At 33.3% G+C, this 22,691-nt stretch overlaps 4 protein-coding genes across 7 annotated transcripts; 2 read left to right on the top strand and 2 right to left on the bottom strand.

The window, feature by feature from the left end:
• The first annotated feature begins 316 nt into the window (after nt 1–316).
• LOC113870455 lies at nt 317–3,427 on the top strand. Its single transcript, XM_027507049.1, has 7 exons — nt 317–339; nt 479–601; nt 890–1,156; nt 1,243–1,416; nt 1,497–1,603; nt 1,733–2,064; nt 2,495–3,427. Exons 2-7 carry the CDS (start codon nt 482–484, stop codon nt 3,019–3,021), a joined length of 1,527 nt encoding a protein of 508 aa, XP_027362850.1. The 5' UTR covers nt 317–339; nt 479–481; the 3' UTR covers nt 3,022–3,427.
• Nucleotides 3,428–5,397: 1,970 nt separating this feature from the next.
• Nucleotides 5,398–7,688, bottom strand: LOC113853306 (putative uncharacterized protein DDB_G0274535). Its single transcript, XM_027483882.1, has 4 exons — nt 7,559–7,688; nt 6,629–6,791; nt 5,953–6,396; nt 5,398–5,723 (listed from the first exon to the last, which is right to left on the bottom strand). The coding sequence occupies exons 2-4, from the start codon at nt 6,744–6,746 to the stop codon at nt 5,446–5,448; spliced, it is 840 nt and encodes a 279-aa protein (XP_027339683.1). The 5' UTR covers nt 6,747–6,791; nt 7,559–7,688; the 3' UTR covers nt 5,398–5,445.
• Nucleotides 7,689–9,128: 1,440 nt separating this feature from the next.
• On the bottom strand, nt 9,129–16,366 carry LOC113864373 (autophagy-related protein 11-like). The gene is made up of 5 exons (XM_027498003.1): nt 14,861–16,366; nt 11,879–13,553; nt 11,036–11,256; nt 10,104–10,317; nt 9,129–9,794 (listed from the first exon to the last, which is right to left on the bottom strand). The coding sequence occupies exons 1-5, from the start codon at nt 15,802–15,804 to the stop codon at nt 9,387–9,389; spliced, it is 3,462 nt and encodes a 1,153-aa protein (XP_027353804.1). The 5' UTR covers nt 15,805–16,366; the 3' UTR covers nt 9,129–9,386.
• A 1,593-nt stretch (nt 16,367–17,959) lies between these two features.
• On the top strand, nt 17,960–22,509 carry LOC113864387 (putative GPI-anchor transamidase). Of its 4 annotated transcripts, XM_027498024.1 has the most exons (11): nt 17,960–18,122; nt 18,208–18,449; nt 18,613–18,654; nt 18,743–18,887; nt 19,531–19,760; nt 19,943–20,000; nt 20,953–21,030; nt 21,166–21,254; nt 21,447–21,528; nt 21,742–21,930; nt 22,025–22,509. In XM_027498024.1, the coding sequence occupies exons 2-11, from the start codon at nt 18,310–18,312 to the stop codon at nt 22,166–22,168; spliced, it is 1,197 nt and encodes a 398-aa protein (XP_027353825.1). In that variant the 5' UTR covers nt 17,960–18,122; nt 18,208–18,309; the 3' UTR covers nt 22,169–22,509. The 4 variants fall into 4 exon arrangements, with proteins under 4 accessions (XP_027353825.1, XP_027353842.1, XP_027353833.1 ...); XM_027498041.1 differs by having other exon boundaries at nt 18,011–18,449; nt 22,037–22,445; XM_027498032.1 differs by having other exon boundaries at nt 18,011–18,449; nt 21,742–21,943; nt 22,044–22,445.
• Nucleotides 22,510–22,691: the final 182 nt, after the last annotated feature.

Below are 22,691 nucleotides of genomic sequence, written 5' to 3'. Positions count from 1 at the left end.
TATTTTCCAGCTTTCAATTTTTAATTACCTTATCCGCTAATTTTGTTAAATATACCTTAACCTTACTTTCCATATATAATTTTTAAGTTTTTCATATTCTATATTAATCCTCTTTAAATAAGAAATATTTGTATATTTTTTCTAATTATGACTCTTTAACAATTAAAATAAAATGTTAAATTAATGCTAATAATTCATAGGGAAATAAACAATTTCATAGTACCAAAAAATTGTTCCCTACTAAAAAAAAAAAGAAAGAAAAGTGTTCCCTACTTGGCTACTTTACCTAAATCAATTTTTGCCTTTGGGCAATCAAAGGAACACGTGGACTGGGACGCGGTTAGACCCTTCTCTCTCTCTCTCTCTCTCTCTCCCTGCGAACATTTCCAAGCCCTGCCCATCGCTTTTCTCTTTCTTTTTCTCGTTAGGGTTTCCGGAATTTTCAATATCTTTGAATTCATTTCTGTTGATGGTTCAGCTGATGAAGAATTCTGGGAACCCCGACACCAAACCCTCCGTCAAGTTGGAGATCGTCGAAGACCCACTTGAAGAAGAGCATGCCCCCCTCAACAAGCTCTTCAAACCCTCTCCAAATCCTCAGGTTTTTCCTTCCTTTCAAATGCCATTGCCTAACTTTATTTTTCCCAATTTAAATTATCATCATTATTTGAATATTTATCTATGTACTTTGATAGATATCTACATATTGTGACATTTGGTTTTGAATGCATATGCCCGCCTATTTATTTGGGGGATTAATTATGAAGTATATGTGTATATGTATCTATCTTGGTCAAAGAACACGTGCTTTGTTTATCAGAACGGTTATAAGATTTTGTACTGTTTTCACTATTTTAACTTGTTATTCCCCTTGGTGTTACCCATATAGCAATGGAGTGCTTCAAATGATGATTCTGTCAGTTCTTCTTCGCATCTCAATATACTCGATGAGCCGAGCCCGCTGGGTTTGCGCCTGAGGAAGAGCCCTTCGCTGTTGGACTTGATTCAGATGAAGCTTTCTCAAGGAAGTGTGCAGAATGAAAATTTAAGCTCTGGACTAAAGAAGGAGGGTAGAGGTGCTGCTGCATCGGGTACCACGGACAAGCTTAAAGCTTCAAACTTCCCGGCTACGCTTCTGAGGATTGGTTCATGGGAGGTATGTTTGAGATTCTTTTTTGTTGCTGGTGTATATTTAGGATTTGAGGAACTTTGTTGAGTGGCTGAAAGTTCTATTTGTGGCAGTATAAATCGAGATATGAGGGTGACTTGGTTGCGAAGTGTTACTTTGCTAAACATAAGCTTGTTTGGGAAGTTCTTGAAGGTGGTCTAAAGAGTAAGATAGAAATTCAATGGTCGGATATCATGGCACTTAAGGCGCATTGTCCTGATAATGGGCCTAGCACGTTGACTGTTGTGGTAATTTATTTCTCCATTTACCTCTCTATTTAGTCGTTTGAACGTTTGTTAAGATTTTTAGGTTAATTTCTGTGTTGCAGCTTGCTAGGCAGCCTCTTTACTTCAGGGAGACTAATCCTCAGCCTAGAAAGCATACACTGTGGCAGGCAACGGCCGATTTTACTGATGGACAGTCTAGCAAACATAAGTATGTTGCTTCACTGTTTTCCTCATATGTGGATGTGGGCTCAGATGTTATATGCATTGGTAACTGTTGAAAATGTTGATGGTTTTATTGATTAGTTGCGATGTTTGAGTAGTCCTTGTCGTTTTGTAGGATGCATTTTTTGGAATGCCCACAAGGGCTGTTGGCCAAACATTTTGAAAAGCTTATCCAGTGTGACATGCGCCTTAATTTCTTAAGCCGACAGCCAGAGATAATCTTGGATTCACCACATTTTGACACACAACCTTCTGCCTTTGAGGACTCAGACAATCCAAGAGATCAGGATCTGCTTCAAGTCAGTGGTAAAGGATCCTCCACGTCCTCTTTTCAGGACAGAGGATCGCCGCAGGCTTCCCTGTCATCATCATTTAAGATTGAACACAGTGATCCTCCTGGAATGACTTTGGATAGTCTCCCCCGAGATGCGCATTCTCCCAGTTCAGGTACTTTATATTAAGAACTTGGCTCATGTTCCCCTCTGTTTCAACTTTCATGTGTTAATTGAATCCTCTCCTCCTCCCTAAAGAAAACAGACATACATATTCATGCATGGTACTATTCACACTCGTTGGCACTGTATCTAGGAACATCTATCTCTAGGTTTTCCATGTCTATCTATTCCTTGTATTCCAATGTGGATTATATGGGATATGATGTCTCCTCTGTAGACATTCTGTCTTTGTACTTGGCTGTACAGTTAACTATGATTGATTGGTGGAGTTTATTTAGTGGTCTATGTTTTGGGTGTTTGATACTAAAGCTACTTAAATGCATTTGTCAATCCTGTGATATATATAGTGATTTTGGCTTAATTGTTTCATTGGTCTGTCTTCTTTTACATACAAGTCATGGACTGTCCTTCTTCAATTGAAGGGAGTACCAGTTCAGAAACTGATTCCAAGGGTCCAAGAAATGGGGATCAGATAAAACTTCCTGCACTTCGACCTTCCATGTCAGTGAGTGATTTTATCGGCCAAATTGAACTTTGCCTGTCGGAGCAAATAACCTCTGGGAATCCACCTTTCTCTGATGGAGGATCAGAGTACAAGGAAATCCTAGAAGACATTGCACAGCATCTTCTCAATGATAATCAGGTTGCTGCAACTTCTGATGAAAAATCACTCATGTCAAGAGTCAATTCTCTCTGCTGTCTTCTGCAGAAGGACCCTGTAACGGTGCAGAATACACATTTTACTGAAGATGGTACTGTTGAAGAACCTGATAACGGAAAAAAGCCTGCTGAGGACGAATCAAGGGACGCATCTGGTGGCAAGCAAGCACTAGGAATGTCTAGGAAAGACTCATTTAGTGATTTGCTTCTCCACCTTCCTCGAATTGCATCTCTTCCAAAGTTCTTGTTTAACATATCAGAAGAAGATGGGGACAGTCATGCCCGATAGTTATTCTCATAATTGAAAATTCAAAATGGCAAGTGTGGGCTACCTAGCAGAGTGTAGCTGCATAGGGAACATGTTATGTCTTTTTAGACGTGCGAGTTTAATTTCTACCTTGGGAACCTCTAGGATTTGGAAAAGTTGTTTTAATGAAGAATCCTGGTAGAGCCCATGTAAAAATTGTCAAGTAGATGTTTTAGCTGTGTTTGTTTTTCCTTTTTTTGCCCTTGTCTTCTGGGTCTCATGGACAGCTGTTGTCTGCTTGTAAGTAAATCATGTGTTGCCTGATCAAATATCAGCCATCCAAAGATGGTATCTCTGTCTTCTCTTGGATCTTAAGCTATTGCAGTAGCTGATACTATTGCATTGGAAGGCTCAGTTTGTAAATATTAATCAAATAATACAATTTCCTCTAGCCCATGGAGGGATCATGTGATTAGAAGAAGCCGTAGGGTTAGAGGTTGATAGAAAACTAGAAGAGGTATTAACAGATTGATCTCAAAATGTGTCTCATTCTCGTTCATCTTTTGACAGCAAAGACCCCTTTGAGATCTAAGGGGAACGGGATAATTTCATGCATCCTCCAAAAGAGACTCTCAAATCACTTTGCTGTCATTATTCACCTTTGGTTATTTAATTTTTTAAAGAAGAATATTATGAATACGCTCCGGAGGATGTGCTGATTTAAAAATTGACTCCACTATACTCCCTGACCTAGAGAATGCTTAAATTAGACTAGCATTTTAAAATGTATATTCCTTCTTTTCTTGAGAAATGCATATAAGTTATATTTTAATATAAATAAATCTTTTAATTACGGGTACAAATAAAGCAATAACTATAACTTGTAAGTATATACTAATTTCACAAATTCATATCAATCCCATTAGTTAGTAACTTCGCTAGTCAAGACATAGTTATTGAATCAACACGAAAACTTTGAAGTCCTAATAAAATAATGTTGCCATTTGGGTCCTACTCTATGTATGCATCGAATTTTGATTTAAAAAACAAGAGAACGAATTAAATACTTAAATATGGATGGAAATTACATGTTAAGTGTGGCATACTATTATGATAAAAGTACTATATATACAGTTGTATGTAATGATTAGGAATTTTAACCCATTTTACTCTTTATTTGAAAATTTAATCTTTAGGCCTGGATAGGGGTCACTGTCTTTATACTAACAAGTATCTAAAACTGGGTATTGGCAGTCATAAAACTAATTAAACCAAGAAAAAATATCACTTAAATTTAATTTAATAGTAAATTAAAAAATAAACATGTAATCTGAAAAAAAAACTTGGAATGATGAAAATCAAAATTAACTCCTACAAAATGTTTTAGTTTGAGAAAACACATAAAAATACCCATGTTCAAAATTCAGTATTCACAACTCATATACAGAGTAATTGATATTCAATTTTAAAAATAAATGCTTAATTTACAAAAAAAAAATCATTTGAAATGATAAAAATCAGAATTAACTTCTAAAAGCGTTTTCATTTGAAAAATCATCTAAAAACACTCTTGCTCAAAATTTATTACATACAATCTATGTACAGAAGTTGATTCATTTAGTGATTAATGAATAACATACAAGAGGTGTTAAACACTCTAACATATTTTATTTGTTTAATAAATTGTATTCGTAATAACAAAAATACAAGTGAGATGCATTAAAGTAGAGGTGAGATTCACATTTTATTATTATTTTAAAAAATTTCAGCTAGTAATAATATGTTAAAAAAAGTATGCTGAAGAGTTAAACTAGAGTTTATAAGAAGAGTGTATCTCTGGAAGTATCAATGGAAAATTATCAGTTTATATCTGATCTCATTGATAAGAGTGATATGTGAACCCTTAGTTGTTTTTTGTGTTTTGATTTGGAATTTTGTTGGTATACAGAATTTTACGAGAAAGAGATAATGTTCCAATACAAGGAAAAAAAGGAAAAACTTAGTTACAGGCTTGAGAAAATGTTAATTTGAGAAACGATTTTATTTTACCAAAAAAGTTCGGAAATTGGGAGCAAAGTTAATTCAAACCCCTTTCTGATGGTCCCCTCTTCAATATTTTCCAGGGAATGCATGCACAGTAAACACTACACCCCAGTCTAGAATTCCATGAACGAATAACTGGTTTGAAAAAAAACGGAGTATAGCATAATTCTTTGTCAATAAATCCTCAAAAGATTAAATAACGTCCCAAATGATCATTAATCTAAATACCATTAGGTTAAAGATTTGTGACACTTGAACCAAACAAGAACCTGTGCACAAATAATTTTTAGTTAAATATTTAAGAATTTCTCCAAGTTATCCCATAAAAGTTAACGTAATTTTTAATATAACATCTTAATGTTCATTAATCTAATTAAAATGGAGTTATTTATCCAATGAAATAATATATTTGTAAATGTTTGTTCAAGAGAGGGTAACGCATAGAGGGCACGGAGGATCAGTGGTGTCACTGTCAGTGAGGTGCGGTGAATATAAGCAAGTGCTGTGGAATACATGACTACATGGAAGAACACAAGTTTCTGGAAGAAGAGAATTTCCACCTTGTTCTTCCTCTCCCTTATGTAAGGAAAAATAATATTGCAGCTCGTTCTCTTCGTGCATCTCATCCTCTTCATTTGGTGAATATGAAATATCTTTCCCACATAACTCACAATTCCAACGTTCACTTGTTTTCTCAAATCCTGAAAATTAACTCACATGCGTAAATCATCACGTTAAACTATTTAATGACATATTCATGTACCTTTCCACATGTAACAACAATTAACAACATATAACATTTTTTCTACGACACTTTTAAATTAATTATCTTATCGCATTTTTTTATCTCTTCGTTGAACATTTTGTTGCATTAAAAAGTTGAATGAATATCTATAATTTTTCTAAATTTATTATTTATGAGGTACGTACCTTTCAGACTAATACAGTATACCATGTGTTCCTTCTTTGAAATTTTAGCTTGGTTCTGTGAAGGTATGGTCTTCTCACTCCAATTTCCAACCCTTTTGTTTGTCTCAGGACTCTTGATTTTGTGTTCCCCGTTCTTTGAATTCTGGTTTGTTCTACAATTAGATGAAGCCTTACTCTTAGCAGCTTGCTGATTCTTTAAATCTTGTTTTCCTTGAGTTCCACTAGAGTTGTTATTCTGAGTATTTTGATCCTTCGAAGTTGAGCAAGATGAAACTTTGGCTTTAGTAGTAATAGTACTCTTTGTTTTACAATCATTGCTCTTATTTCTATGATTGTCTGTTGATGTTGAAGCTCTCCCTGTTCTGCTAGTAGAGGCAGCATGGACTTCACTTTTCTTTGCCACAGAATTGTTCTCATGTCTTGATACTTGACTTGGTCTATCTACTGAGAGAACCAAAAGCCAAAGAAAAAGAAAAGTTGATAGGGACACAAATAATGTTAACAACATACTATTTTCAACATATTTTTTATTTTTTGCTAAAATTTATTAAAAATTATAAATTATGTGAGCTTCACTTCTAATTTAATGAGTCCAACTCATAATTTCATAGTTTTCAATAAATTTTATTTCTACTATCTGAGCATCTTAATTTTTTCTGGTCCTTTTGCGCATTACCTGATTGATTATTACGTTTAGTTTTGGTACGAGACCTCAATGAATAGGCATTTGGTCTTTCATTCTGCGCCAAGAGTTTAGCCTCTTTATTTCGGTGAAATGATGGTGCAGATGCCATGTATATATTGAATGTCCCTACTCTTTCTTCGGTAGTATAGGATATCTGTATTGTTAAAGAAATGCTGCTGATAGAAGAAAAAATAATAACTCTTCCAAAACTAAAAAAGAACATAAAATTACTGCTACCAGTAAAATATAGATAATTCTTTAGGTAAGCAATAAATATTTGACCTTTACCCCTTCTAGGATTTGACTTCTTTAAAGGGAAAAACTGTGTACAAATCAATAATAAATAAGTCTTTATTACTTAATATATCTCATGTCCTTTAATGGGTTGAGTTGTATCCAATCTTTACAAAATTTTTAAATAAAAATTTTAAGTAATTGATGCAATTGGAATTTCGTAGTTAAACAGAAAAAAGAAACCCCCGTTGTTATGATTTTTGTCACAAAAACTCTCAAATCACTGTCTAAACCAAACTCTTTTAATATGGAAGAGTTTTAATAACATGATTCTTCTATTTAAATTACTACTCTATATATGCAGCAAATGTAGCCCAGCCATGTTATTATACTATAATATAATTAGCTACCAATTTGATCCAATAAGAATGAACTAAGTTCTTTACTACGAATCGAAGATTTCAAGCATTCTATCTCGATTTACAATTTTAAAAAAAATTGATTACTAAATTCTTTATTACTCTCTGAAAAGATTTTTATAGCAAATAAAAAGCGCATTAGATTCAAACTCGTAATTCACAAAATAAACAAACAAACAAACTGGATGAAATTTTTAGTTCAAGTGTCCCCATGATGGAACACTGAATACACATTCATATATACCTTCAAAGAAAGAATAGCACTTACCAGAAATAATGGTGAAATCAAAGAAAATGTTGTTCTGGCAAAGAGGGTTCCAAATTTTCATAAAAGCTATTGCAAGATTTGAAACTATTCACCTGTGACGGCAATCGCGGATTGAATACAAAACGTCGATACGAGAAGCGGTGAGGGTTTTCGGGATTTTATAGATAGTGCTGTGGGGTCCAATGGACCCATGTTTCAGTCAAATCAGAGTGGACCCGCGTCTCATTTTTACATCTAAAGATACATTAGTTTAATTAATAAAATATTGTTTTAACATTTATTTTAAAATATCTTATTAAATTTAACATTAAATAAAAAATTTCAGTATTAATAAATTTTAATATAAATACTAATTGTTTTAAAAATTTATTGTTTTGCAAAACATACAATATAACTTCCAATACACCAACTATGTTATAGTATTTTTATAAAAGGTGTGTTAGGTGAGATTAGAAGTTAATTGAATGTTTTAAAAAAGTACCTGATAAAATTAATTGTTAGATTAGCTAATAAATATACAATAATAAATAAAAGTATCATAACTAAGTTGACTAAAATATACAATTTATTAACAAGTTTAAAAAATTATAAAGTTTATATTTTAATTTATTTATAATCAGTTATCATTTTCTGATAAAGATTATAAATTTTTAATTTTATTCTCATGTATGAATATTTTATTATAAAAAAATAAGATTTAGTGACTTTGTTATATCCTTCTAAAATTATTATTTTTAAATAATAAATGTTGTGATATTTATTTATTTTTTATTATTCATGATATTTTTTTTTCTTTTAAATATAACAAAAGTAAAAAAAAAAAGCAGGGTTTAAAAAATTGAATAGGTAAAGGAACAATTACTTAAAATAATAAAGAGAAAATTACAAAATTACTTTTTATTAGTAGCTGAAAATAAAAAAATGCTAATAGTTACCCGTTTTAACTACTTTACCAAATAGCGGTATTTTTTTATTTAAACAAAATTTTTAACTAACAAAATAAGCTTTCAACTAGCTGAAATATATTCCTTGAATATTATGCTTATGTTCTTTTGTCAAAATAAAAAAAAAGTGGTGTTGCAAACTTATAAACTTAAAAATGAACTGTCTTTCCTTTTATTTATTTATTTTGTTAGTATAATCCATTGTTAGACTACACTTGTTAGATGTGTACCTCGCGTCGTCACAAGAGAGTATCGTCTATTATGTATATGCAATATTGAATTAAATCTTTTAATAAATTTTGTTTCTGACATGGACGACACACACTGTATACGTGATTAAAATGATCTCAGACAGTAAATTATTCTTTTTCTACATTTTCTTAGTAAATAGAATTTTTAAAAATGCAGTATTTTTTGGTAAAAAAGCCGTTGGTCTTGAACTCCGAATACCTACCTTATCAACTTACCCAGCAAATTAACAAGCAGATAAGGAAGCGACAAGATACAGCAGATTCCGGTGTGCGAATAATAGCACATCTCATTTGACCAGACCTGGTGCGGACTGTGACCTGAAGACATTCTGGTTTTGTGGAGCCTCAAAGACAGAGGTGAACCACAGGATATGGAAAATGTTGTTTACCAAATAAAATACGAGAACTTATATTCCGAATGACTAAGCAGCAACTAAGTGCTAAATAATATTCACAACCTATACATGTAAAAGGTAAAACCATATTTACAGAGGGGAGATTGAACAGAATTGGATCACCAGCTGTACAAGAGATTAACCAGTTCAACTCCCACAAAGAAGAGCATTTAGAGGTGTTTAGTTTATGTACAACTGATTTCTTCCATCACATCGTATCTGCCAGTATGAAGCAGGATCAGGAAGGAGATGGTGAATGAATTGTGGCATCAAGTAACATTGCTACTGTCACTACAAAATATTCACAACCAAGAGAAAGACCATATGGGTTTGAAGTTGATCCTGAATTCAAGGTCAACTGGTTCGTCCTGGTTTCAGAGCTCAGTTGATCTGCCCTAGCATGCTCAGGCCAAGTTGAAGTAGGAGGGAGTACCTTCACAATCCGGCGTTCAATATGCACAATTTGTCCAATTATGTAGTTGGGTCTGCTTGGAAGAAGGTCCATAAATAGGGTCACAGATTCAGTAGATAAGTAATAGTTGGAGGAACTCCTAGTAATCGCCTCATAATGCCCAGCTGAAGTGAGCACAAAGGCAGCAATCTCATGAACTTCAAGGCGACCAAAAGAAATCTTCTCCTTATTAGCCTGTACCAAAATCACAAGCAGAGATACTTTAGTTGATTTCTCAGACACAAAAACAAGCTCAGTTTAGAATTTGTAATGTCCTATAAGCCAGAGGACTTTGGCCTAAAACCACAAAGAAAGTCACAACTACATGCAGTGACAAGAAAAAACATTCACACTATTTTGACGTCATCAGGCATTTTCTTGCTGGATTCAAAGAAAGAAGCAATAGTAAATCAAAACACAGCCCATCTCAAACTAAAACATCCCTCGGGTTGTATTGCATATTTTTAAAAACAAAACAAATGCATGCATAAGGACGTGTGTTACCTGCTTCTCAAGTTGATGCTTATTGTAATAATTTTTGACCTGATTAATTTTCTCCTCCAATTCCTTCCGCAGCTGTTCATTAGCAGCTTCAATTATCAGATACTTCTCAAGCAGCTCTCCACGATTCCTTGATAGGAAACCAGCTTTATCAGCTAATACACGGACACACTTTCGGAACTCAGCAATATCATCATCATCTTTGTCATTAGTAGAACTGGAAAAAAAAAAAAAAAAAGCTTGTTATTCTTCTAGTCAAAATTCACAAATTAACAAAAAATATCAATCAAAGCACATCAGAACAGGAGAGTCTTATTCATCCTTCTTTATTTATTTTTCTCCTGTTTTATTGAATTTCATTACTTTTCTTTTTTAACTATCTACAACTTTTTTATCACTACTAGTATAAAATAATAGATTTAGTAAGGAGTTCACTTTAGAGGGAAAAGTGACAAATTATAACAATCTTAATAAACCACTATTTACTTTATATGCATGTCCATGTATTTTATCACAATCTTAACAGTTGATTTTTTTATTAATGGCTATAACTTCTCTATTTTTTCCCTTTAAAATGAAGACATCAATTTAGATGAGGCTAATTCAGAATAATAATAATAAAGACAAAAAAAAAAGCACACAACCTAAATAGTTGAGGAAGAAAATTTATGAGCTTCATTTCTACTAGTCTATCACCATAAACCACTGTCTTTCTTTGTAAGAGGAAATTGGGTTCTACATTGAGGGGGAGGGTCTAGTTCTCACAGAGACCATGTAAGTAATTAATGCAAATAAATTACTTGGCTAAAAATAACCATTATGTGATTAACAAACTTAGCTACATGTAGGAGGGACTAGTCCCACACCCAAAGGGTTAGCTTTAGGTCTAACAGTCTTACCACAAAATAAAGAAAAAAATTAAATAAATAAATTACTTGGCTAAAGATTGCGCCAAAGCTTGCAGGGAATCTGCAAAACCAGCCACACCGCCCTTAGAATAAACACATGTCTTGAGTCTTTCAAAGAGGCTGCGCATTCTAAGTACAGATGCACGTAGAAGTCCATACTCTGAGGCCCTCCTTTCAGCGGAACTTTTTTGTGTTTGAGCTTCTTCTCTTGCCTCATGCAAGCAATTCTCCAAGTGAGCACAATTCATCTGTAGTGAAAGAGGGAAAATATATCAGAATATAAAAAGGCACATTAGGTTGGACCATGGATCCCTGTGTTGGAATATATAAGATTATTCTATAAATAATAAATCCAATTAATGCCCCAAAAATAATTATAGAAACTAATGAGCCAATGACCTTAAGGGTAAATTCAAGTATGTATCCTAACAAGCTTTTAGCTCAACGTGCAACAGTCGAGGTCTAAGACTAAGGTGTGATGATGATATTCAAGGTTCAACCCTGCACTAAGTTGTCTGCAATTACACCTTTCCATGCACCAAAATCATAGTAATAATGAGAATGCTAACAAGTGGTATTAGGAACTACCTATGACAGCAAAAAGTATAACAAGTTCAATGAAACAAAAACTATTTAATATGGTATATTAAATGTTCCTTTACAAGTTTCCTCAGGACACTCTAGCAAGATATAATTAACATGTACAGTCCATATCAATTCAACTTCATGTAATCCAAATGTAGAAAGAAGAATGAATTGCTATTAATTAGAATCAACATTTTGTTATGCATAACAATGTAGAAGATACATACAAACACTTTCAGGAAATTTAATTGCAACCTAATTTGCATTTTATTCACACATTGTTACCTGAGATTCATCAAGTAGTTTTAGACTTGTATCCAACTCCCTCCTGAGCAGAGAAACCTCCTCCAGAACACTTTTAAGCTTGGTTTCAGTTTCACTCAATTGATTTGATTTCTCTTCAAGTGTACTTTGAAGTTCCAACAACCTTTCATTTGCTTTGGAATTTATGTCTGGATGAACTGCTGATTCACAAGTTACTTGACCATTCATAGGCATGCTCTCTGCGGTAGAACTGTTTGTTAGTGACATGCTCAGTTGCCTGACTATCTTATCTTTTCTTAACTTGTCACCACTTTGCATTTCTTTACTATGAGGCTCCACCATAGATGAATCCAACTGTGGGTTTTGTATTCCAGAAGAATCCAACATGTTCTCATCCACCCCATCCAAAGCTTTACTTGAACGTTCTGTGAATAGACCAAGTTTTACATCCAAGGAACTTGAGATGCATGAAACCTCATCCATGGGCTCAGTAATGGACACAGAATGCACATCACCTCTCACAAATTCTGACTTGTAATTATCTGTCTTACCAACCATATGAGGAAAGTCAGCTGCACCATTTACAACAGATATCTTCTGTTCCTGCACATACTGATCAGATAATTTCTGCTCCAATTCTTGAATGCGTTTCTCATATGAGATACATTGCATCTGCTTCATTTTAAGTTCTGATTGAACATGTTTGATATATTCATCTTTCAAATGCAAGGCCTCAGCTGTCTTCTCTGTTGTATTCTTCAGTATACTATCCAGCCTTTCATCATCCAGGGACTCATACTCAACCACAGGGCATAGAGAACAAATTAAAGCTATTCTAGCAGCAAGCTCTGCTTTCAGTTTTGCATTTTCAACTTCAATTTTGCTAGTACCAGCAATTTCAATTGACTCACTTTCATCAAGGAACTCCTCAGAATCATATCTCTCAGTAGAGTCAGCAGTAGTATCTACAACCTCAGCAGAGTGAGAGCCGTCACTACACAATGTGGATGAACCTTTAAAGCTTCCATGCTTCTCTAGTTTACATGTTACTCCTACTAGATACTCAGGAGCATAACGGTCCACATCTGATATGTCAATATTAAGCAAACCAACATCAAACGGACTTATATTGACATCACATTGGTTAGGGGTGTCAAACAATCCCATAGAAGCTATTACATCTCTAGGTATGCAAGAACTAAGTGCTCTAAGAAACTCATCTCGTCTCCTGACCTCAGCCTCACGCTTTGTAGCAAGTCTTTCAGCCAGTTGCCCAGCCATGCCCATGTACAGCTTCATGTAAGCCTTTCTTCTCACTATTTCTGCAAGGCAAGCTCTGTATGCAGGGCCAACACTACGGAACAACTTTAAATCCACAAATAAGTTATCTTGACGAGCCATTGCCTCTTTAAACACGGGAAGCTGTAGCTTCTGATCTTTGATGAGATAAGATACATAAGTGATGTTTTGCATGTAATTGTGGACATATATGTTCATTTCATTCTTCTTGTCCATGCAAAAGTCAAGTAGCTTAGAAATAGCACGATCACAGGCCTGCATCTTAGGCAGGTGATTTTTGTCATGAACATCATACATAGGACCCAAGGCTGAAACTGCATCATGAGGACGAAGTGAGGAGGACAATTGACAGGATAAACAATCATCCACCAGTTTCTTCACAGTGTTAACATCTTTGCTGCAGAAATCCCAATAAATTGTAATTTATAAACTATGTTGATAACATTTGGTGTAGTGATCAATATCTCAGAAGATGAAAGAAGTATAAAAGCATGGAATAATAAATACAAATTTAATTGCAGCAATCTAAATAGTAAAACAAGTGATATCTGGAACCAAGTACTATTCTATATTCCCTCACAGCTAGTGAACTATCAAATTAGAAAACAACATGCCACTGCAAAGAAAGGATAAGATAATCATCTTTGAAAATATTTCAAATGAAAGATTATCACCTGAATAGATTGTAACGCTTTCAAATGAAAGGATAAATAATTGTTAATTTCATCTTTGAAAATATTTTCAAAGAAGAGACTAACCATCATCTTATTATGTTTGACGTGTGGATCAAATATTATCAGCAGGTCCAGAAGGTCTCACAACAGAACAGTATCTCACCAGCAACCAGAGATCATCCACAAATTCATGATTCAGTAATCAATTTGGCACGACCACAACCAATTCTATTAACACCTTTCCCATTGATAGATATAAAAATTGTTCATAAACTTCCACTTAAAAGCTTAAGCTTTAGGGAATTGGGGTAGCTGATTCATACAATGGTACTCAAGAATTAATGACCACACGGTCAGGAGTTTGATCTTTGTCATCCCCATTCTTCTAGAGAATAGTTGAATTTCATCAGAAGGGACAGGCCTGTCATCAAGTCCAAAGGGCTCTTGTGTGAAGGGTGCGTGAGATACAAAATCATTAATGAATTTTCCCCTAAATATATTAAGTTTTTGGAAGAGATGAGTTTTGACTCTAATTGTCAAAAACAGTTTAATACTTTCATAAGGGATATTAGGAAGTTATTTGTACATGGAACGGTTGCTAACTTGCTATGCACAATTGCACAACACAGATAATTTGGTATCTAAAGTCTGAAGAAGCACTTCCTCATAACCTATTCAAATTTTCTCTATCATGTCCTACACAAGCATCCTCCTCAGTTATTTTTCTTCCATCTAACATAATCTCAGTTTCCCAAATATTAGCAATTAAGTTTTTGCCCAGTTACAAGTAGATTCATGCCAAATGTCCAAACTACTTGCCCCTCCCTTAAAATATCATACTCTGTGTTCGGCATCCATTCCATTTAAGTTTTATTGTTCAATAAAATAAATAATAAAAAGAAAAACCACGGTTCTTGAAAATAAATAAATAAAAGTCTATGCAAGCAAAAAAATTGATCCCGATTTGCTGAATAAAAAGTGCAGACAATAAAAGGACATATAACTTCTGAAAAAGTAAACCAATTCTAACCTCAGAGATTGCATGATACTCTTCTGTTCAGTTATATATCTCTGATGCTCTTTAATTGTTCTCTCTAAATTCTTGATGGGCAAGAAAGCCCTGCTTGACAACAATTCCTCGATCCTACGCTTCACTTCACCAAAAGTCTGCTTACTCTGTAACACTTTATTCTCAAACTGCTTGTGGGAGGTGGCACAATTTTCCACTGACTTCCTCAAGTTTTCTTCCTTCAGAAGATCCAATAAGCACTTCCGATTTGCAGTTTGAAGGGCAGGGTGAATTTTGATGGACCTTAATTTCTCAACATCTCTCCCAAAATTCACCAAAAGATCAGAATGCATCCGGTGTTGCTGCACATAACGTTTCATAAATTCCACATAGTTCTGGTTTATCATTCGATAGTACTGATCCAAATTGGCCCTTGCAACCTCCACTGCCCTCTCTTGAACCATCTGTTCCCTCAGAAGCCTCTCACAATGCTCATATTTCACCAAAGTACAACCATAAATCGCGTTCCCACAATGGTAATGGTACCGGAATTGGCGCTCATAAGAAGGCAAAGCCTTCAAGGCAGGGTCCAAAGCATCATCAAGAGGGTGAGGATCATGTGAGGAGGACGGCGATGGAGGCTCCAAACTATCAGGAACATCAATTTGCTCAAGTTGCGGCGCCGGCGAGTTGCTTTGAAGCCTCACTTTGCTAAACACAAACACTTCCCGGTCGCCAGAGGGAAGCTTGTAAGACGAGAGCCGCCGCTGCGGCTCTAGCTTCATATCCATATAAAGAACAAGCTGATCACTGAAACTAATCCCAGTTTCAGATTCAATAAACCGCATAACTACCTCAACAAGCGTGTTCTCATCACAATCCAACTCATACGAGTGTCCATTCTCAGCAATATTAACCACGAGCTTGTTCTCATGGACCAAGCTTCCAGACACGCTGGAACTCATCTTAACAAGGCCACAACCAAATCCAAACCGAAATTCAAAATTCAACCTCTATTTTAGAGGGAAAATTCCAACATTAATATCAAAACCCTAAGAAAAAGCAAATGCCACCGGGATTCGCAAGGGAATCACCAACAATGACGAAGACACTGAAACGCCACGCTGCACCGGGATTCGTGGACGCGACCTGAGATCCGTTTCGTCACAACCCGACAAGAGAAACAAACATTGGAGGAATGAAAACCACGGAATGGTGAGAGTACAAAAAAGCCCAAGGTTTTAACAAAGGAAGATTGGTAACGTGAAGAAATTATTTTTTTTTTCTATTTTTTTTAGGAATCTGGGTTTCAGTAGGACGAGGTTTGTGACTAATCAATGCAATGAATCTAACATAATGTCTCCATCTTATTGTTTATGCACTGTATTGTATTTTACCTTCTCCGTCCAACTTTGGGAAAATCCAGAGAACCCTCTGCACGAGGTTACCCTCTGTCAGCAGAAGAGTTCTCTCTCTTTCTCTCTCTCCCTCCTCGCTGTAAGGCTGTAACTTAATCAAATGGACTCTAAAAAGCAATAGCCGTATCTATTCTTTTTTTGAGTTTCCCTTTGACCATTTGTTAATTATCAACAAGTTAAGATTATTATTAACTATATTTAAACATCTTATTAATGTACACTTTTTATCTACCTCTGGCTATCATTTTTTAGTCACTGTTATTTATCATAATTTTTCATGTTTTAGTATTTAGTTTTGTAATTTATTTAATTTTAAATTTAAAAAATTCTATGTTTAAATAATGACAACTATGTTTATGATGATTCCAAATATAGAAGAAAATAAATTAAGAATCTTAATTTACTGTGTTCAAACAAAATATTATGAATATTAAATCTAATTTAATTTATGATGGCTTAATTTTTATTTTTATTTTTATTTTATGTAAAAATTTAATAAGTAAATAATTTCTTATATTTTAGATAAGTAAGTTAAATCATATTAGTTATTAAGATTTTTTTTTATATTTTATTATAACAATGAACTTTATAATATTAGTTATTAATTAAATCTTTTAAAAACTTTAATTTTATTATGTTAATCGACTTAATTATATTAGTTTTTAAGATTGTTTTTATAATTTTATTTTTTATTATAAATACTCATAAAAAATAAATTTAATTTTAACAAAAAATCTAAGTGTTTTTCCTTAAGAAAATTTGTATCTCTCTTAGAACTTTTTAAAAAATAATTACTTTAATTTTTTTTTACACTTTTGTGATAATTTTATATTAACATTCTCTATTTTAAGTTGTTTAATATATATTATTATACTAATTAATTGTACTTTTTAAAGTTGCTTAAATAATTTGTAAATGATATTAAAAATATAAATTATAAAACAAATTACTTTGATATATTTGAATTTTTATTTTATTTATTAACCATGACTTATAAAAATACCATCATTTGTATTTTTAATCATAATAAAATATACATATGTATAATTAAAATATTAAATATAATACAAAATTAGAATAAAATTAAATTCATCATAATTATTAAGTGTTAGTTTCTATTATTGTTAAGATTGATCAAAATAATTTTTAAATTATGTAAAATATTATTTTAGTTTTTAACGTATGTACTTGTCAATAATTTTAATCTTTATTATTTTAATTATTTATCAAACTAATTTTAATACTAAGTAAAATATAATTTTAGTCTATAACTTATAATTTTAATTATTTTATTTATTATCATTATTATTGAAATATTCGTTATTCTAATAAACAAGTTGACTTAACATCAATAATAAATGTTTTTATTTTTTTATTTATTAAATTTATTGTCAAACAAAATTTATGTTTAAAATTTTACAAAAATTAAATTAATTGATCAAATTTTTTTATATTATTATTAAATGTTACGTGTTATGTGAATTTAATCTTTAACACGTCAGGTGAGCTTTTTCATTAAAATAAACAATGTATAAATAATTAAAGAGAATAAAAATTAAAATAATTATTAACTAGTGTAAGAAACTAAAATAATATTTTTTAATTTAAAAACTATAAAAACTATTACATAATTATTCTACTTATTTTATTTTGATAAATTTTATAAATAATGATAACAAAATGGCAGTTTTCTCGTTCTTCTATGTTTGGCCCGGGTAATAGAAGCAGCAGGCTCGGCTCCTGAGTGGAACTTGGAAGAAGGAGAAAGCACTGATACCAGAGGACACCGATCTAGCCCGAGTACGAGTTTCGTTCGTCTTCCCTCGACGCAGTTCTCCGTTCGCCTCAACATCAAACTCATTTTGGTATTTTAAGACGCATTTGATATTTGATTGGGTCAGATTTGTTTTGCGACTGCGGGATTGATTCGTGGCGGAATTTCGTTTGCAGTGATGGAACACTTTCGTGGTAGTGGAAGTAAAGAGGCACCACACTATCAACTCTACCTTTAAAAGAAGGACAATTTGGAGAAGTTGATGCGATTATAGAAGCATGGGATTCCGAAGTCTTTCAAAGTTTCCTATGAAATTAGCGGTGATAGTGCTCATATTTCTCTGCTACTTTGTAGCATACTCCTCATCTACAATGCACACTAATAATTGGGCTGTTCTCGTCTGCACTTCTCGCTTCTGGTAAATCTAGGTTTCGGCTTTAATTAGTGAGAATGCATTGTTGTATGGTTGTTTACTAGCAATTTGGCCATGGCTTGTAGAGGAAATTTTATAGTTTACCTTGAAAATTTTTGTTGTATGACATGGTTAGTATACTGAAGGTGCTGCTGTATCCCTTGTTCAGGTTTAATTATCGACATATGGCCAATACTTTGTCATTGTATAGGTGAGTATACAATTTTAGCCTTACTTTTTAAGTGTTTTGAATTATGCTTCGTAATGATCTTCTGGGCTTTAACTTCTTTCTCATTCAGGACAGTTAAGCGGCTAGGAATACCTGATGAAAGGATTATACTGATGCTAGCAGATGACATGGCATGTAATGCAAGAAACAAGTACCCTGCCCAAGTTTTTAATAATGAAAACCATAGACTTAATCTGTATGGGGATAATGTGGAGGTGAGATTATGTCTGAATCATTTACAGACACTAGAGAATATCTATATTGTTAGCTTACAAACCTAGGATTTTTTGTTTTAGAAATCATGACACAAAAAATAATATTTAATTATTCTTACATTGTGCTATTGTTCATGTAGTTGATAAATTATGATGGCGTGTGAGTATTGATATCAAGTCTTTGCTTCATTATGAGCCTAACTGAGCTAAGCTATATATTGTAGAGAACATTCTGAGTCAGGTCTGAATCTACCATAAAATAGTTTAGTTCATCTATTGGGAAGTTGTACTGGAATAGATTATGAACCGCAAGGCCATAGCTTCTCTTATACAGTTACCTAATTTTTCCTCTTGAAAAATCTGCTTACATCTAGAAAGAGTATTTGACTTACATGTAATGTTTTGATTTTCATTTTCATAGTAATTTTTATATTTCTGGTGGAGAAGGTACTGATGTTGTAACGTTGAATGGTTATAACTTGAAAAAGCCTGTTTTTAATTTCCTTCTCTCATTTAATTGTTTTTCAATCTCTTGGTAATATTTAGATGGGGAAATACTTGGCTCATTCTACTCTATTTTAGGGTGGTTCTTGATATATATTATATTTTAAACGATGATGATCAATTGCCTGCAATTGCTCAGGTAGACTATCGTGGCTATGAAGTGACAGTGGAAAACTTTTTACGGGTACTAACAGGTCGTCATGAGACTGCTGTTCCAAGGTCCAAGCGACTTCTTAGTGATGAAGGAAGTCATATTCTTCTGTATATGACTGGGCATGGAGGGGATGAGTTTTTGAAGTTTCAGGACTCAGAAGAGCTTCAAAGTCACGATTTAGCTGATGCTGTGAAGCAAATGAAAGAGAAGCGCAGGTATGGTTTCTTATGCTAGTTTTTTTTTTTTTTTTTTTTGTGATCTTTAAATTATAAATTCAATACATGAAATGAAATATAATTCAATACATTTGTTATAAATTCCTCCATAACAAATGTATACGGAGCTCTGAAATTGTTGGACAAAAAATTCATTTTTTGCTGATGATGGGATTTGCTAGGTTTAAGGAGCTTCTGATAATGGTGGACACCTGCCAAGCCTCTACTTTGTTCTCCCAGGTCTGAAATTGGTTTGGAACTGATGTGTTCCATTTCTTGAAAGCTCCTATGCGATTTCTCATGACATATTGATTGTCCAGAATTAATTAACATTATCATTGGAGTGCAAAATTTTGATCTCAAAGTCGATATCTGCCTATGTAATGCAGAACTTGTGTTCATTGTTTGATGATATTTTGTTCAGATGCTCTTGCCGTTGATCAATATTTTCTGTCATTTTTAATCATTGGTAAAATAGTTCATGGGTTGGGGTATAAGGAAGTCTCAAACTTGGAGTTTCTCATATTTCTCTGTTTTTTGGCTGTTAAACTGCTTTTTATTGACCTTATTCTTTATGGTTAAGGATATACATGAAGATTTAAAGCAAGTATATTTTAAATTATTTTCCACATGTATAGATGGCAGTTACTTTGCTTTCTATCATGATAACCCTACACCAATTATGAATCTTCTGTTAAATGACCTTATTTTTTATGGTTAAGGATATACATGAAGATTTCAATAGAGTCTATTCTGACTTATTTTCCATATGTATAGATGGGCGTTACTTTGCTTTCTGTCATCCCTACGCCAATTACATAATCATGATGAAAGGAAATTTACTATTATATTATATTGAGAGTTGAGATTTTGATTTTGATTTATCCTAATACAAACAATACCTACATAACTAATTGTAAAACATATTTTCCTCCATCATAAACATCATAGTGAGCTACAAAGATACAACTTTAACCTGTCTGCTTTTGTTTTCTGTTCTCTTGATTTAATTTTTCTATCTGCCTGGATGAAATTAATACACTTAGTTAGCACTTATTGTCTCTTCATTATTAAAATGTATAGGTCATACCAAGCCAATCTGTTCAATAAGTGTCTGCCTGAAATTTATACTTGCTTATTATGTGCTAATAAGAAATTCCTTTGCTGACTATTCTTTTTCTGAGGATGGCAGCTTCATTCGCCAGGTGTTTTGGCAATTGGAAGTAGTATGAAAGGAGAGAATTCATATTCTCATCATTTAGACTCAGATGTATGTATGAATTTAATAGCTCTTCACACAAGTATTTGACGTAATTTCTACAGTTTATGCATTGGATTTCTTCATGTTGAAGTCCAGGTTCTGCACAACTAAAATTCTTTTGTATTTATTCTTTAAAATATACAGGTTGGTGTTTCAGTTGTTGATCGTTTTACATTCTACACTCTTGCCTTCTTTGAGAGACTGAATATGTATGACAATGCTTCATTGAGCAGGTACAGGAAAACCCTTTTTTTTTTTTTAAAACTTGTTTCCCATCATTAAGCAAGTTAACAAGTCCAGACTTAAGAGCAGCTTATGGAGTACACAACATTAAAATTATGTTTCCAGCATGTCAAGCAATAGAGCATAATATTCTTTTGTAGGCTAGATTGTTTACCATGGGATTTTTTCTGTTTGTTTTGCAGTCTTTTCAATTCATATAATCCAAATTTGTTGATGTCAACTGCATATTACAGAATGGACCTATACCAACGCCATTTAGAGGAGGTAATATAGTTGAAAGATGCATGAGTGTGCCCACATGAATAATTTTAGTTTGGTTTGGATTGAATCGTTTCTTAAATTTAGTTTTGATTTTTTTTTTTTAAGTGCAGTTTTATAGATTTTTATTGGATTGGTGATTTAATGTGATTGATGTAGTATCTGCCACTCAGAGCGCTTTGCTTGACTGACAAGTTCTCGTTTATCACTTCTTTCTAGGTACCTGTAACAAACTTCTTTGGCTCTGTAATGGAAACAATACACACCGATTCAGCCTACAGATCCCAGTCAAATAAAAATATTGGGGAAGCTAACACAAAAATGTCTTTGGATCAATCAGTCTCCAGCACTGACAGAAGAATTTTGCAAAACTCTAATGAGGATCAATTTAATAATTTAACTACAGAGGTGAATTTAATATGTGCTTCTTTAAGATTAGTTTTACAATTTAGACTGTTTCATGTAAAGCTGTAACTCTTGGGACACTGGATTTACTACGCAGGAATATCTTCAGGATAGAGGTGGACAACTATGGAATACTATTCTCAGCAGTGTGAATACTTTTGAAAGCGTAGATGCTTTTGTGTGCTATGGCCTGCTTTTAATGCTTCCATTGTTGATAGTTTCCACGTGGCTGTCAAAGTAAATGGTTGCAGCTATGTTCTTTAAGATTGTATGGAGAGCAGAGACATTTCTTTGACACCGTTGCTTGCAACGCAATTCACTCGAAAGGGCTGAACTATATGTGGACGCAGACTTATTAGAGTGAAGCTTCATAGTTGTTGTGTGTCAGTTGTATTATTCTGATAAGCCATTGCTTTTACCTGATGCAGTTTTACAATGGTGTTCCTTCAGTTTTGATATTGCATAGTTCCATCTAATGGAAATCACAGGACATCTTACGAAAGTATTTTATTATATTTACAGCGACAAATGAACACGACTTGAAAGTAATTTTTACTTGTAATATTACGGGTCTTTATGTTTCACTAATGTGGTGGTTCGGGTATCCGTCTGGGCTATTTTGGGCTTTTTCTTTTAATATACATATATGATATGTCGGCAAAATTTTGAAGAAAGAATTTAATTTTGATCAAATTAAAGCTAAAATAAATAAAAGAAAGAATAGTTATTAATTTTATACATATTATAATTGCTAAACATGCATT

The sequence above is a fragment of the Abrus precatorius genome, unplaced genomic scaffold, assembly GCF_003935025.1.
Source record: "Abrus precatorius isolate BTA unplaced genomic scaffold, Abrus_2018 Scaffold10, whole genome shotgun sequence".
NCBI lineage: Eukaryota > Viridiplantae > Streptophyta > Magnoliopsida > Fabales > Fabaceae > Abrus > Abrus precatorius.
This window is presented reverse-complemented; position numbering and strand designations above follow the sequence as displayed.